Source organism: Haliotis cracherodii, unplaced genomic scaffold (genome assembly GCF_022045235.1).
Source record: "Haliotis cracherodii isolate W230 unplaced genomic scaffold, xgHalCrac1.p SCAF_8, whole genome shotgun sequence".
NCBI lineage: Eukaryota > Metazoa > Mollusca > Gastropoda > Lepetellida > Haliotidae > Haliotis > Haliotis cracherodii.
The window spans coordinates 51,797,618-51,811,896 of record NW_027266341.1 but is presented as its reverse complement, the minus strand read 5'-3'; the positions used below and the strand labels follow the sequence as shown (position 1 = coordinate 51,811,896).

At 41.6% G+C, this 14,279-nt stretch overlaps 2 protein-coding genes across 2 annotated transcripts; both read right to left on the bottom strand.

The window, feature by feature from the left end:
* Positions 1–253: 253 nt before the first annotated feature.
* On the bottom strand, positions 254–14,222 carry LOC139450055 (uncharacterized). The gene is made up of 2 exons (XM_071231689.1): positions 14,162–14,222; positions 254–4,145 (listed from the first exon to the last, which is right to left on the bottom strand). The coding sequence occupies exon 2, from the start codon at positions 4,097–4,099 to the stop codon at positions 890–892; it is 3,210 nt and encodes a 1,069-aa protein (XP_071087790.1). The 5' UTR covers positions 4,100–4,145; positions 14,162–14,222; the 3' UTR covers positions 254–889.
* On the bottom strand, positions 8,833–10,830 carry LOC139451055 (zinc finger protein 91-like). The gene has a single exon (XM_071232857.1). It carries the CDS (start codon positions 10,828–10,830, stop codon positions 8,833–8,835), a length of 1,998 nt encoding a protein of 665 aa, XP_071088958.1.
* Positions 14,223–14,279: the final 57 nt, after the last annotated feature.

Genomic DNA, 14,279 nt, shown 5'->3' with positions numbered 1-14,279 from the left:
CCCGAAGTGATGCAAGTCGCAGACGTTTACCGCTTCGGTGAAACCCACGAGCACGGGTATGGTGCTGACAAACCTAGAAACATACAATTTTAAACCCACAATCATCGGTTTCCGGCGGGCCCAAGGGTCGCAACTCTGTACAGCGAATCGCTTCTTAGATGACTGGGCCACCCGTGCCCCTAATGCATAATAAGAATGGAATATTTTTTAAGAAGCCAGATAGCACATTATCACAGTATCGAATGTGTAAAGTTGTATGCTGCTTTTAGTAATATTCTGGCTATATCATGCCTATATCATGCCAGGGACACAGACGTGAGCTTCTCATGGTACCTTTGTAGGGAATCAAACATTCTCTAATGTAAAGTGCCATTTATAGAGCAGTCCATACAGCACACACAAAACATGAAACGTCATGTCACTTCATGTGTGATGGTGATTAAACTGTAATTCGAACATGTAACGATCCCTCGAAGTATCTCAATACATTTCTAACTTACACTTGTCAAAAGCAGTCTCAGGCCAGATGTAATCTTCACCACCTGTCCTCTTTCACATGTTTATAACTTCATTAACATTTGCTTAAGACTATAGAGATTGGCACGTATGCTAAATACGCAAATGTGTAAAACAACTTGGACCAGTATGTAAACCTTTCTCATCAATGATGGTTGGCCATATTTTTGTGCCTTAATTAAACACCCTGCCAAAGAGACACACTTTTGTTCTACAGGATGGGCAGATATGACAATGTAATATTTCATTGAGTATGGCCTAATTATTATGACGGTGTAAAGTTTGATTGGGCTCAAATAATTTGGCTGAAGCTAGGTTTTAGGCTTGTATGTTCCACTTCACACACTGCCTTTACAATAAGCACTGAAACATCTTATTTCATAATGTAAACGTCATTTGGTTCAATCTTAATTCTCTTGAGCCGAACAACTGGACTAAGCATGGATCTCTTCAGAAACAGCTTGTCCTCAAATGGCACATCCACCTCACCAGTCCGCATCCTGTCATCTATGGAATGCTGAGGAAGATTGGAAGGTTCTTGTTCCTGTTTGATTCTAACACTTTGGTCAAGTCCCGATGGTTCAAGTTGTGGTTCTAGGGTGTTTCTGTCAGCCACATAGTCTGTCATTGGTTCCATCTTGACTTTCACAGCTATTGTATCATCAACCATTTCAGTGCTGCAGGCAGATGTAGAAGCCTTGCTGACATCAGCAAGAGCACTTCCAGACAAGGTGCAACTTGCACCAGCTTGTGTATCAGCTGCATGAGCTTCAATGTGATCCGCAAGTCCATCTGTGGTGTCAAACTTGACCTGACACAAGTTACATTCAAAGCACATGCTGTTCTCTTCCTCCTCGTCTGTTGTGCTTACTTTTGCCTCTTCCTCCTTGTCTGTTGTGTCTTCGTGTGACTCTTCCCTTTTGTGTGTTGTGCCCTTTAGTGCATGACGTCTCTGAGTCAAACACTTGCATTTCGCATGAACAAGTTTGTGATTCCACAGAAGGTAAGGGCTGGAATAGAGTCTGGGGCATTCATCACAGTAACATCTTCCATTCAATATTTTACATTTGTCCAAAAAATTATGTCCAAACATGTTGCCACAGTATTCAAAAGGCGGCTTCTTGGGTTTGACAAATGACCGCCCCTCAACAGCTATTAACGATTTATACACATTGGTTTCCTTTTTCTTGTACTTATTAATGTCCAGGTTCTGAGTCGGCCTTCCCTGCAGGTTCAGAGAATTGTCTTCATCGACATCATCGTCACTGGTAATGGGTGTTGAGTCATATACTTCATCCTCACGGTCAGATGAAAGTCTGAGACCTGTCCTCCTGTCACCTCCAGTAGCAGATATTAACGTTGTGTACAGAAGGCTTTTCTGACTCTTGGCATTACTGTTCCCAGTGTTCATCTCCTTAAGTTTCTTCACAGGCCTCCTCATCAGGTGCATCGGCTTCTGAACATTGTCATCATCAGCAGCAGCAGCACCACTCTCATTATCATCATCATCAGCAGCAGCATCACCACTCTCATTATCATTATCATCAGCAGCAGCATCATCACTCTCACTATCATCATCATCACTGTCAATTCTGATGTTCTTGTCCAGTTTTCTGTTACTGTTTCCACATCCCAATTCTATTTTGGTCTGGGTTGCAACCCCTAGTGTTTGCTGAGAGTCTGTCTCCTTACCTTTTACCATCGGTGTCATGTCTTCTGGATGAATGATCTTAATTCTCTTAAGCTGAACAACTGGACTAAGCATGGATCTCTTCAGAAACAGCTTGTCCTCAAATGGCACATCCACCTCACCAGTCCGCATCCTGTCATCTATGGAATGCTGAGGAAGATTGGAAGGTTCTGGTTCCTGTTTGATTCTAACAGTTGGGTCAAGTCCCGATGGTTCAAGTTGTGGTTCCAGGGTATCACCCACATAGTCTGTGACTGGTTCCATCTTGACTTTCACAGCTATTGTATCATCAACCATTTCAGTGCTGCAGGCAGATGTAGAAGCCTTGCTGACATCAGCAAGAGAACTTCCAGACAAGGTGCAACTTGCACCAGCTTGTGTATCAGCTGCATGAGCTTCAATGTGATCCGCAAGTCCATCTGTGGTGTCAAACTTGACCTGACACAAGTTACATTCAAAGCACATGCTGTCCTCTTCCTCCTCGTCTGTTGTGCCTTCATGTGTCTCTTCCATCTTGTCCGTTGTGCTTACTTGTGCCTCTTCCTCCTCGTCTGTTGTGTCTTCTTGTGACTCTTCCATCTTGTCCGTTGTGCTTACTTGTGCCTCTTCCTCCTCGTCTGTTGTGCTTACTTGTGCCTCTTCTACCTCGTCTGTTGTGTCTCCATGTGACTCTTCCCTTTTGTGTGTTGTGCCCTTTAGTGCATGACGTCTCTGAGTCAAACACTTGCATTTCGCATGATAAAGTTTGTGATTCAACAGAAGGTAAGGGCTGGAATAGAGTCTGGGGCATTCATCACAGTAATATCTTCCGTTAAATATTTTACATTTGTCCAAAAAATTATGTCCAAACATGTTGCCACAGTATTCAAAAGGCGGCTTCTTGGCTTTGACAAATGACCATCCCTTAACAGCTATTAAAGATTTATACACATTGGTTTCCTTTTTCTTGTACTTAGTAGTGTCCAGGTTCTGAGTCGGCCTTCCCTGCAGGTTCAGAGAATTGCCTCCATCGACATCATCTTCACTGGTATTGGGTGTTGAGTCATATACTTCATCCTCACTGTCAGATGAAAGTCTGAGACCTGTCTTCCTGTCACCTCCAGTAGCTGGTTTACTTTTCTTCCCTGGTTCCTTGGCAATGGACTTCAAAAACTTTGACCCCCTGTCACATGATATTAGATTTTTGTACAGAAGGGTTTGCTGACTCTTGGCATTACTTGTCCCAGTGTTCATCTCCTTAAGTTTCTTCACAGGCCTCCTCATCAGGTGCATCGGCTTCTGAACATTGTCATCATCATCATCATCATCAGCAGGAGCATCACTACTCTCACTATCATCATCATCAGCAGCAGCAGCAGCATCACCCCTCTCACTATCATCATCACTGTCAATTCTGATGTTCTTGTCCAGTTTTCTGTTACGGTTTCCACATCCCAATTCTATTTTGGTCTGGGTTGCAACCCCTAGAGTTTTCTGAGAGTCTGTCTCCTTACCTTTTACCATCGGTGTCATGTCTTCTGGATGAATGATCTTATGACTGAAGAGGACGTAAGGGTTTGGACAACTCTTCCCACACATATTGCAAATGTACCTTCCATTGTTGATCCAGCATCCTTCCAATTCTGGCATCTTATGAAAGGCCTCTATCATCTCATCTTCACTCATTGTGTTGAAGGTCTTATGGTCGGATTTCGGACAACTTTTATCTGATGGCATAATGCTGGCTTTCTGGTCTGTTCCATGAGTATGGTTTCCAAACAGAACCAGATTAGTAAAGTGTTCTCCGCAAACATTGCAGACAATTTTCTTCCCATCCATGTGAAAAGGTTGCTTGTGTTTTTCCGCAGTTTGCATCCTTGGAGTGCCAGTGATGATGTTCGATTCCAAAGACATGACGAGTGAATCTGGCAGCACCACCTCTATTTTAGGGACTGTGGATCTGACAAACAAGAGTTATACAGATGTTACTATCACTGGCTCCAGATATCATGCTTCTGGTTTTTTGGAAATGTGTCTTATCTAAATCCCTTTTGGGCAAGAAAAAAACTACATGTTATCTTAGCATGTATGTCAATGATATAGTATCAAGATAATAAACTCCAAGAGATTTTGAAGTTAATAAAGTGTATATTCTCTCAAGCAATTATCTCAATGAGGTTATGTGATTTAGTCATTGATTAATAAAAACATAGGTCTGACTCTGACAAAAATGGAATGTCTCTGTGGTCTAGTGGTAGAGTGTCCGCCCTGAGAGCGGAAGGTCCGGGGTTTGATCCCCGGCCGCGTCATACCAAAAGATATTTAAAGATGGTACTTGTTGTTACCCGGTCTGGCGCTCGGCATTAAGAGGCTAAAACAAGGACTGGTCGGGTCGGAGTCAGTATACTGTGTCTGAGTAGGGTATCAATGTTAATCTGCGGCATCTTAGTGAGCTAGCACTATAAATCGGCATCAGTCTGGACTAGTACAAGCAGCCACACAAACAGACACGTAGATGCACATCGCTATATAAGTGAAATAATCTTGGAGGCGATGTTAAACCCCATTTCACCTCACCTGACAAGCATGACAAGTGACTCCGAAAAATAAAATCACCCCAAATTCTGAGTTGTAGTTCACATGACACAAATATGCAAATATCTTCTAGGGGTTGACACTGTAATCATAAACCCAAGTAAGAGAAAGTCATTTAATGTCACAGTCAGCACTTATTCTAGTGAGGTGAGGTGAAATGGGGTTTAACCTTGCGTCCAAGATTATTGTACTTATATAGCGATGTGCATGTACGTGTGTGTGTTTGTGTGGCTGCTTGTACTAGTCGGACTGATGCCGATTCATAGTGCTAGCTCACTGAGATACCATGCCGCAGTTTAACATGAAACCCCACTTAGACAACGTAGACTGACTTCGAGCCGCCCATCTTTTAAGGTCTTTTGGTATGACGCGGTCGGGGATCGAACCCAGGACCTTCCGCTCTATCACTAGACCACGGAGGCTGTCCCAGTTATTCTAATCATATCTGGCAGCCTGTAATAATTAAATCTGGAACAGGCATCGATTCAGACCGATGGGGCCTGATGACACACAGTCGGCCAGATCACACATTGTGAACACTTGATACTAATTATGATAGTCTTCTTACAAAATGCAGGGGATACTGGAAGAGCTACAAATAAACTATGTAATGCTACAATAGAGCACATGAGCCCAATTAGTTTCAATTGCTTGGATACAAATATGCATGAAGAAAATGCACAAAACAATATCATATGACTGTGTGTAATAACCAAGGGCCTTTTCAGCATACAATCTCATTAAAATCAGATCTTAGTTCTCGCTACAGCTAAACAAAGATCTCAGGACATCCCATTATGGATCACGTCAGGCCGACCTCGCGCTAACCGACCGAAGGCAGCTTTCTCGTGCTTTACGGCACTAATTTCAAATTGGCGACTACGCTTCGAAACATTTTTTGACAAATCCTCGATTTCAAATTTGAAACCTGAACAAAAGAATATTCTGGAATGGCTAATACATGGTCTAGATTCTATGGATTCAGTGGTTAAACTCGTAACTATCGTTCGGAGTTGATAAGAAATCACATTCCGACTGTCACTTTCATAATCTAGTAAGCGATGCTCTGATTGGTCGGATGAAAGGTCGTTCTGACGTGACCCCTCATGGTATGTCCTCAGATCTTTGTTTAGCGGTAGCGAGAACTGAGGTCTGACTTTAATGAGATTGTTCAGCATACATACTGGTACGTCATTACAGACCTTTATCTACTGATCGAACACCGGCATCAAATGTCAGTGACCTCTACAGCAGTGAAACAATTGCAACAAAGTCCAACGTCTCTCTTACTGTAACATCCACACGTATTGCTATTGTGAGCTAATGCTATATGTGACACAATAGGGCATCACATGGACAGAGGCAAATTAGAGTCACCTGAAACAGCATTCTAAGAATTATGTTTGAAAAAAGTTCACTCAAAGATACCCAAGAGGCTGGATCCAAGGGAGCAAAGATGTATTGAATACACAAAGTGATCAAACGGCGTAAATCTATGATCAAGTATGAGTGAGTGAGTGAGTGAGTTGGGTTTAACGCCGCTTTTAACATTATTCCAGTCATATCGCGGCTTGTCAGCTTAATGTGGGAGGAAAGCCCGAAGTGATGCAGGTTTAAGACGTTTACCACTTCGGTGAAACCCACGAGCACGGGTATGGTGCTGACAAACCTAGAAACATAATTGGGGCGAACCGGGATTCGAACCCACAGTCATAGGTTTCTGGCGTGCCCAAGGGACGCAACTCTGCAAAGCAAATCGCGGCGCCTTAGACAACTGGGCCACCCGTGCCCCCTGATCAAGTATGAGAGTTACGATCGTATTAGGGCTAAGATTGCTTTATGGAACTGGGCCTGCATTCCAGGAAGGACATAAACCAGGGTTAGACACAGCTTCGAGTCCATTATGTCTGAGATTAGTGAAAATCTTGAAATGATGAGGGGACTAGTTGTTCTGTCCTAAAATCTAGTTACTTTACATCAACTTTCTGAAATAAGCTGTTAACTAGTTGGATATGACCAAAGGTGCCTATCCCTGGAAACGCCAAGGCCAATACATTCTCACACCAGATACATAGTGGTTGCCTGCAAACATGACAAGAGATGCATAACCTGAACTATGTGTCATCATCATCATCATCATCATCATCATCATCCTAACGTGCTGCATTTGAATCAAATACACAACAAGGCAGCATGTCACAAGGCATTCTCCATTACTGAAAAGACAATGTTGGCTTCCACTCTATTATCAAGTATCTCCAAATGTAAGGGCTAACTCAACAGACATCCCAGTGGACATAGGGTCAACTTTAGGCGATGATGTTTTTTCCTTTGCCACTGTAAAGAGCTTGGCTGCAGAGTTCAAGGGGGAATAGAGAGCCTCAAAGAGGAAGCAAGATCCGAACGACCTTCAGTTGACATAACGTAGGAAAATGTTGATAAAATAGACATGATCATGGATGATCAACCACTCACTATGTGTCACATTGCCAAAACAGTAGGCATGTCTCAAGGGAAAGTTGAAAACATTCTGAGGACTGAACTGGTCCTGATCAGAGACACTCAAGGTTGATCTCCCATGAGAATTAATGTTGGTTAGAAGCAAAACTATCTGATTTTGTGAAGTGATTTGTAACCATGGATTTCGAAGGTTCACTACAATATTCCAGAGACCAAACAACCATCAGAGCAGTGGAAATTTCTAACGTCTCCTCTCAAGAAGTCTGTTCCATCAGCTGGCAAGGTGACCCTGAAAGGTCAGCCCATTAATGGCCAATATTATCCAAATCTGCTGAGGCAACTGCGTGAGAATATCAGGCTAAATGTCTTGGAAAACTAACTGAAGCAAGGAATAAACTTGGCCACTAATCCGAGAACAGACAGACTTGTTGTTTTATCCCCAAACATAGTTATTTTACAAAACCACGAGTCTGAAATGAGCTGACGACTAAATGGATATGACCAATGGTGTTAATAAATGCCAAATGTTTTCTTGTTCCACCAGACCAATGCACTGGTGTACAAATTTGTTATCGCCATGGTGGCAATGCATGATTGAACATCCACTCAATCACATTAAAATCAGATTTTACTTCTCACAACCGCTAAACAAAGATCTGATGACATCCCATTACGGGTCACGTCAGACCGACCTTGCGCAATCTTTGACCGACCAATGGAATGAATGACAAGAAGTCGACATTAGCCAATCAGAAGGCAGCTTTCTCGTGCTTTATGGCACTAATTTCAAATTGGCAACAACGCTTCGAAACATATTTTGACAAATTCTCGATAGAAAAAATTGAAACCTGAACAAAAGAACATTCTGGAATGGCTATTGGATGGTCTAGATTATATGGATTCAGTCGTTAAGCCCGTAAGTATTGTTCGGAATACCTCGTGTTAAACTTTTCGAGTTTGCATGATTAGAAATAACATTCCGACTGTCACTTTCATGATCCGGTAAGCGACGCTCTGATTGTTCGGATGAAAGGTTGTTCTGAGGTGACCCATGATGGGATGTCCTCAGATCTTTGTTCAGCGGTAGCGAAAACTAAGATTTGATGTTAATGCGATTGATGTCCACTTAACTTTCAATCAAGACAGATTATTCTCTGGCTTTGACGTTTCCTAGTTTATGCTTCTGTTTCCGTTTTGTGTGTATAGTCATTGTAACATAAGACCACAATAAATTTATTATTAGATTGACATACAAGTTTTTATTTTCATATAGTGCAACTGTGTATTGGTACATTAACTTACGAGGAGACGATTCACATGACCATGAATGTTTTGTTGGACTAGGAATATTGTATTTTTCTTCAAGTGCGTAAAGACAGAAGAAAACCCTCAGTGATTTTGTACGTCTGAAGGTACTTAAGGCAAAAAAAAATGTGTGTTTTGTAGCAAGATGGGGGGGGGGATGAAAATCGTGATGATTGTGTAAAGTATGACTGAGCACTAAAAATTTGGCTGAAGCTAGGTCTGGAGGCTTGTGCATATTTCATTTATTTCACACACTGCATTAACAAAAAGAATAGAACTCAAATATCTTATTTCATAATGTAAACGTCATTTGGTTCAATCTTAATTCTCTTGAGCCGAACAACTGGACTAAGCATGGATCTCTTCAGAAACAGCTTGTCCTCAAATGGCACATCCACCTCACCAGTCCGCATCCTGTCATCTATGGAATGCTGAGGAAGATTGGAAGGTTCTGGTTCCTGTTTGATTCTAACAGTTGGGTCAAGTCCCGATGGTTCAAGTTGTGGTTCCAGGGTATCACCCACATAGTCTGTGACTGGTTCCTTCTTGACTTTCACAGCTATTGTATCATCAACCATTTCAGTGCTGCAGGCAGATGTAGAAGCCTTGCTGACATCAGCAAGAGAACTTCCAGACAAGGTGCAACTTGCACCAGCTTGTGTATCAGCTGCATGAGCTTCAATGTGATCCGCAAGTCCGTCCATGGTGTCAAACTTGACCTGACACAAGTTACATTCAAAGCACATGCTGTCCTCTTCCTCCTCGTCTGTTGTGCCTACCTGTGCATCACACGTCTTAGCCACGTACATGTATTTCTCATGATAAAGTTTGTGATTCAACAGAAGGTAAGGGCTGGAATAGAGTTTAGGGCACTCGTCACAATAATATTTTCCATTCATTATTTTACATTTGTCCAGGAAATTCTGTCCAAACACGTTTCCAAATGCGGAACTTTTGAGTTTCTCGTTCAAGTCTTTGTTCTGTTTTCTTTTCACCTCAGTGTCATGGGACATCTTATGTGTGAAGAGCAAATAAGGATTGTCACAGACTGCTGGACAGATATCGCACTGATACTTGCCATTGACCACTTTACATTCATTCAGCCCTGGTAGACTATAGAACACCAACTTTGGATTAGCATTTGCAGAGTCTCCTGTTGAGGAATCCATCACCTGGTTCTCAAGAACCTCCTTGTGGGTCAATCTATGAGTGAACAGAAGGTAGGGGTTCTCATATGTTCTGGAACACTTGTCACACCTAAATTTACCAGGACTTGTCACTGTACAATCCCGTAATCCCGGTAGGGAGTGAAAAGCTTTCATCATTTTGTCATCATCCAGATCTGTGAACAACAAGCCCTTCTCACATCCTGGGTTGGTCTTTTGTCTCTGTCTCCGCCTGTCACCTCCTGTAACTGGCTCATTTTTCTTACTCGGTTCCACCATGACAATGTGTTCAGAAAGCGGCTTGGACTTAACATACGTTGACCTCCCTTTACCAGCTCCGTACATTTTGTAGAAATAGGTTTTTTTACTCTTGGCCTTATTGTTCCCAGAGTTCATCTCCTTCAGTTTCTTCATAGGCATCCATGGCACCTGCATCAGACTCTGTACATCGTCAGCATCCTCCTCCTCATCACTGTCGCTAGCAAATCTGACGGGCGTGGAGGCATGTACTTCATCCTCACCGTCATTTGTAACCTTGAGGATCGTCTTGGTCACATCACCCTTGGCATCATCAGAGTCATCTGAACAGCTATCTCTTCTTTCCTTAAACACCTCTGGGACGATCACATTGAGCTGACAGTTATCACCAGTGTTCTGGTTTCTGGCCCATGATTCTTTTGTGGTGTTGGTTACGAATTCGTCAGAGTCATCTGCCTTAACCTTCTTCATGGGTCTCATGCCTTCTGGATGAAGGATCTTGTGACTGAAAAGGATGTAAGGGTTTGGAAAACCCTTCCCACACATAAGGCAATGGTACTGTCCCTGCTTGTACCAGCATCCTTCCAACTCTGGCATCTTATGAAAGGCCTCCATCATCTCGTCTTCACTCATTGTGTTGAAGGTCTTATGGTCGGATTTCGGACCACTTTTACGCGACGGCATATTGTTGGCTTTCTGGTCTGCTCCATGGGTGTGGTTCTCAAACAGAACCAGATTAGGAAAGTGCCCTCCGCAACCATTGCAGACAATTTTCCCCCTGTCCATGTGAAACGACCGCTTATGTAATTCCACACTTTGCCTCTGTGGTGTCACAGTGATGACTTTGGGTAGCAAAGACATGACGAGTCACTCTGGCTGCACCACCCTCTATTTCAGGCACTGTGGATCTGACAAACAAGAGTGAAAGTCATTTAATTTGCAGTCAGCAAATATTCCAGTGTTATCAAGCAGCCTGTAAATAATCAACATCATCTGGAACAGGCACTCTAATGGTTGAGTGCATGAGCACCAATTCACACCGATGGGGCATGATGGGGCATGATGACACACACTGACACGTCAGCCAGGCCACACGTTGAGAACACCTGATACAAATTATGATGGTCGTCTTACATTACACGAGATACTGGCAGAGCTCCATATAAGGTGTGCATTTGAAAAACATTCGCACAATATAAAACACCATAACCCAAATTATCCTAAACTGCTTTCATTTGAATACGCATGAGAAAAATTTAAAAACAATTGAAGTTGTCAAAACTTAACTAGAATCATCAAATGGCACTGAACAAAAGCAGAGCGTAGCCCGATAAAATATGTAAACGAAGAACGATAGTGATATTTAGTCCTAGGCATTAACTAGTTGCTAGGCAGGATGGTAAACAAAAATGGTGGCATATTGGCGATTTGATTTGTGATGATGAAATTTAAAAGTGATTTGTCATCATGGTCATTCAATGTAAACTTGGTGGCGAATGGAAGAAATCTACTGTGCATGCAGACCCCTTACTGTACTTTTTATAATTTTGAAATTGTGCATAAATTGCGCATGATTTTTTCCAATCACTGCATGTAACTATCATATTTCTGGTGATTATCAGTAACACCATCAGAGTCATCCTGGGGTTTGGAATGAGAAAAATCCTTGTTTTCTGTTTATTAAACATGATTAAATTAATGCCTTGAAAACTTGATCTGCTTTGAACAGTATTCCAGTTATATCACTGCGAGTGAGCCTTATGTCGTAGGAAAGCCAAAAGTGATGCAAGGCTAAGACGTTTACCGCTTTGGTGAAATCCACGTTCATGGGTATGGTCCTGCCAAACCTAGAAACATAATCGGGCCAAACTGGGATTCCAACCCACTTTCATAGGTTTCTGCATGCACAAGGGACGCAACTCTGCATAGTGAATTGTGGCGCCTTAGACGACTGGCCCATCCTTGCCCCCAATCCTCTTATGTGATGATCAGGAAAATCCACATAATGTTCCGTTCAATCCATCAAGCTTTACTGAAATGCATACAAAGGGTGCAGTTGTTAGATGAGGCCAGCTGACTTTGTTTCAAAACTGACTGGGCAGTGCATGCAGGTAGGGGCGCAAAGATATGTAAGGCCACGACATCATACATGTCTCGTTACACTGTCACAATACGATAGGCATCTTAATGCACCAGAATGAACTCAAAGGTCATGAACTGAAAAGTTATGTAATTTTAAAGAAATAACATGTAACTTACTTGACAGTCAATTCAGCCATCACTGGCAATGGCAACTGACAAAGTCTTTTCAGTCCCTCTACGACATGTAAATAACACGGATCACGGATAGCAAAATAGGGCTTATATTTCGATATGTACAAAATATGTATTTTGTGTTGTTTTTTTGTGGCCACTATGTATCTTAAATTTTATCTATGTATCGTGCCTTGGTGTTTCCATGTATCATGTCACCATAACATGTACCATGTATCATTTCACCATTACATGTATCATGTGTAAGGTTAGGACTTTTCTATTTTTTAAGTAGTTAACAAATCTATCACAGGAAAGTAAATTGACAAAAAAGATCTTGATCAGGATCCACAAATGATGATGCTGACTAACAAAGCCACACACACATCATCAGTCATGCAATGGTCGACAGCCTCCTCAGCAGCAGCACTTTACTTTAAAACACAGCCTACTTCCCCTCTTTGAAAACAGCTTTTAAATCAGACCATCTCTTGACCAAGGTAATTGGTTATCAAGACATTAGCTTATTTCGAATGAGCACCTCTTGAAATAATCTATACCATGACATTAATATATGATCTCTTTTGCCCACATCCCTTTACGCTCACTGTATGAAGAGGCGATGTCTGATTTGTGACATACTTTGACTTGCAAGAAGTTGGGAGCCCTGTGAAAAAAATAAAATTTAAGATAAAATTTGGAAAGGTTGCAATTTTTTACATCAAAAACATTCCATGACAAAAAAACAAGATTTTATTTTAAAAAGCCTTTTGATGCCTTTTTGAAACTACTTCTTATAGTTGTTATCATGATTATCATTAACCAGAAATTTGCTAGGTCCCTTTTGGATTATATTTAGGGATATACCAAGATTTCAAAACCTAGGCAGGCTGTTTGAGTAAAAAACACCATTTTACCTAATTAGTCAGTTTAATACAAGTCCCGAAAAGCCATAAGAAATGTCATTACTATTGATAATAACATGAATTGGACATTTCAATGACATTTGCTGCAGACATGGGGCCAAATATCGACCACTGAACAGGTCTAGGTAATTCTCCCGATAGACCAGTGTAGACATGCAAGAGAAGGCGAAATCTACAAAAACAAATATTTGGCAATTTATTCAGTTTGTTGAATATATATCAGAGATAGACATCACTGGTCATATCTAAAAAGTACATAACTCTTGTTTTGAAAAAGTGTATTATGGTAAATAATTTGAGGAGAAAACAACTTGTCACCCTAGAATTTCACATGTCTTGGACCAATGGACTAGTGGCTGTGAATGACTCATAAAGGGTTAAGTCTAAGAACTGCATCACTTCAGGCATTCCTTCTACATACGCTGACACAGTGTGACATTTGTTTGTTTGGTAACACTGCTTCCAGCAATGTACCAACTCCAAAAATAGCAGGCTGTATATAACCAAGTCTGGACCAGACAAACCAGTGATTGTTATAATGAGCAACATCCGTCAGGGTTCGATGATACACTATCAACCAAGCATGACCGAATGAACCTAGTTTACCTTATGACAAGTATAGGGGACTCCTGGTAAGAATGTAGGCGATCAGAAACCCATTATCTTGTTGTCACATTTCAACCCTGGTCAGGGCAGACTTTTTTCTCATGATAAATCTATTACTTCATCAGAGCCATCATGCTCTTATATACAAAATGTTTTGAGATCATAATGAACAATTTCATTGTCATTATCATCAAAACACAAAAATCATAACATTTCTACATCGTGGTAGTCTATACACTGCCCTGTTGCCACTAGAGTTCGTCCTCAAGATGGAGAGCCAATAACCATCACACACAATCTGTGTCATTACTCGCATAAACACGAACGTATTTCATTCAAGAGAATTGCCATTATCTAATTGGTATGTTTATTTAATAAATTACGACCACTGCAATATCGTGTCTCACCTGATATGGCAGTAACAACAACAAATCCCCACAAAGTCACAAACAGCTTGTTTCCTCCATGTTGTCGCGCTTCCGTATTGGGGATTCCTCTGGGACAAGACGATTCTCAAGGCTGAGG